The following is a 1,506-nucleotide window of genomic DNA, read 5'->3' as shown; positions in this document are numbered from 1 at the left end:
CATTGATCTGCCTCGGCTCATGATGCTGGGTTTCTTCGGTGAATCTAAAAATGGTTTAAGTGATGTTCATTGAAATACACAGTTTACAATGGCTAGCTAATGGCACCTCCGATTGGCCGGTTGACCATGTACGATATGTACGGCAAGTCGACGTCGCTGCACACGCTGTGGCCGGGTGATGTGTTTGTACTGGCCGCCCTGCTGTGCTGACCATCCTGCGAATTCCGAGGCCAAGAACTCTCGGGCACCGATTTGCCCCTCTTTAGTTTCGGATTTTTCGAGCCCGATTCGGAGGCGTTGGATTGCGAACTCTGTTCCGAGCCCATTTTTGAATGCGAATAGGTATCTCGTAGTAGAAATTCTCGTCTCGTTGATCAGCAATTACGACGACCAGAATATTATGACCGAATGACAATAATTCTGTTATAATAAAATATAATTAATAATTACCAGACAATCGTCTATCAGAGCCTGCCTGCTGCTGAACTGCTGAAGTCTGATAATATCAGATAATTATTCTATGGTAATATTAAAAATATAGAATAATATCACAGGATAATTCTGTGATAGTACTGTTACAGTGTGATAAGAGCTCGTATGTTGAGTTGCGTCACGGATATAGATACTAGTATCTATAGATACTAGTATCTATATCCGTGGTTGCGTCAAGGTGTATTGATAAGGTGTCGTCACTTGTTTGAAAACTTGATTGAAAATTTTACCACAAACAGTCGTCACCACCGGGAGCGCTGTATGTCCTAAAGAGGCCGAAAAACGAACGCTTTTGTACACCAAAGCCATAGAAAATTGAAAATATATTATGATTTAAGGAATAAAATTAAAAATTTTTCATTGTATAATTACTTTTTTGATCTAAATTATTTGTATGCATGTATTTAAATAATTTCTTTTTATCAAATACAGTCATTAATATTATTAAATGTTGTCATTTTTAAATTTCCTACCTATTCCAAAAAAATATATGAAAAATGTAAGAGTTACCTATTGGTAATTCACTAAATTATCATACATAATTATTTCAGAGTGTTATAATTAACAAATAATAATTCATAATTACATGGACATGAAAAGGGAGGGCCAGAGGGGGCTTAGACCACTCTGAGCCATCTTAAGGCCTCTCTAAGATAATATGTACATAATTTTAACACTAGGTACATATTTTAATATATAGCCAAACTTTATTATAATAAATTATACCTATAATTTATGAGATAAAAAATGTGCTATAAACAATTATTAAATATACTCAGACTCAAGGAATCTACTGGAAAAATTTTAGTAATTTAGTATTTATAATATTACCTATGAGCTATCCAAAATTCAAATGCTTATATTTGTAATACCTTTTGTCCTTTTTATAAGCATTTATTACTTGGTTGTACCTATATAATATTATTATATTATATTAACAGAGATCCTGGGGATACCAAAATATAATATGCTAAATGCTTGATAGATTTATATGGTCATCATATATCAGTGCTT

General features: G+C 33.5%; 1 protein-coding gene across 1 annotated transcript; it reads right to left on the bottom strand.

Annotated features, from left to right (window-relative positions):
* On the bottom strand, nt 1–535 carry LOC115033060 (the record flags this gene model as incomplete). The annotated part of the gene is made up of 2 exons (XM_029489951.1): nt 107–535; nt 1–44 (listed from the first exon to the last, which is right to left on the bottom strand). Coding segments are annotated over exons 1-2 (264 nt in total), but the record flags the coding sequence as incomplete, so codon positions are not given.
* Nucleotides 536–1,506: the final 971 nt, after the last annotated feature.

Source organism: Acyrthosiphon pisum, chromosome A2 (assembly GCF_005508785.2).
Source record: "Acyrthosiphon pisum isolate AL4f chromosome A2, pea_aphid_22Mar2018_4r6ur, whole genome shotgun sequence".
In the NCBI taxonomy this organism is placed as follows: Eukaryota; Metazoa; Arthropoda; class Insecta; order Hemiptera; family Aphididae; genus Acyrthosiphon; species Acyrthosiphon pisum.
Note: the sequence above shows the minus strand (reverse complement) of the source record. Positions and strands in the feature narration are given on the sequence as shown.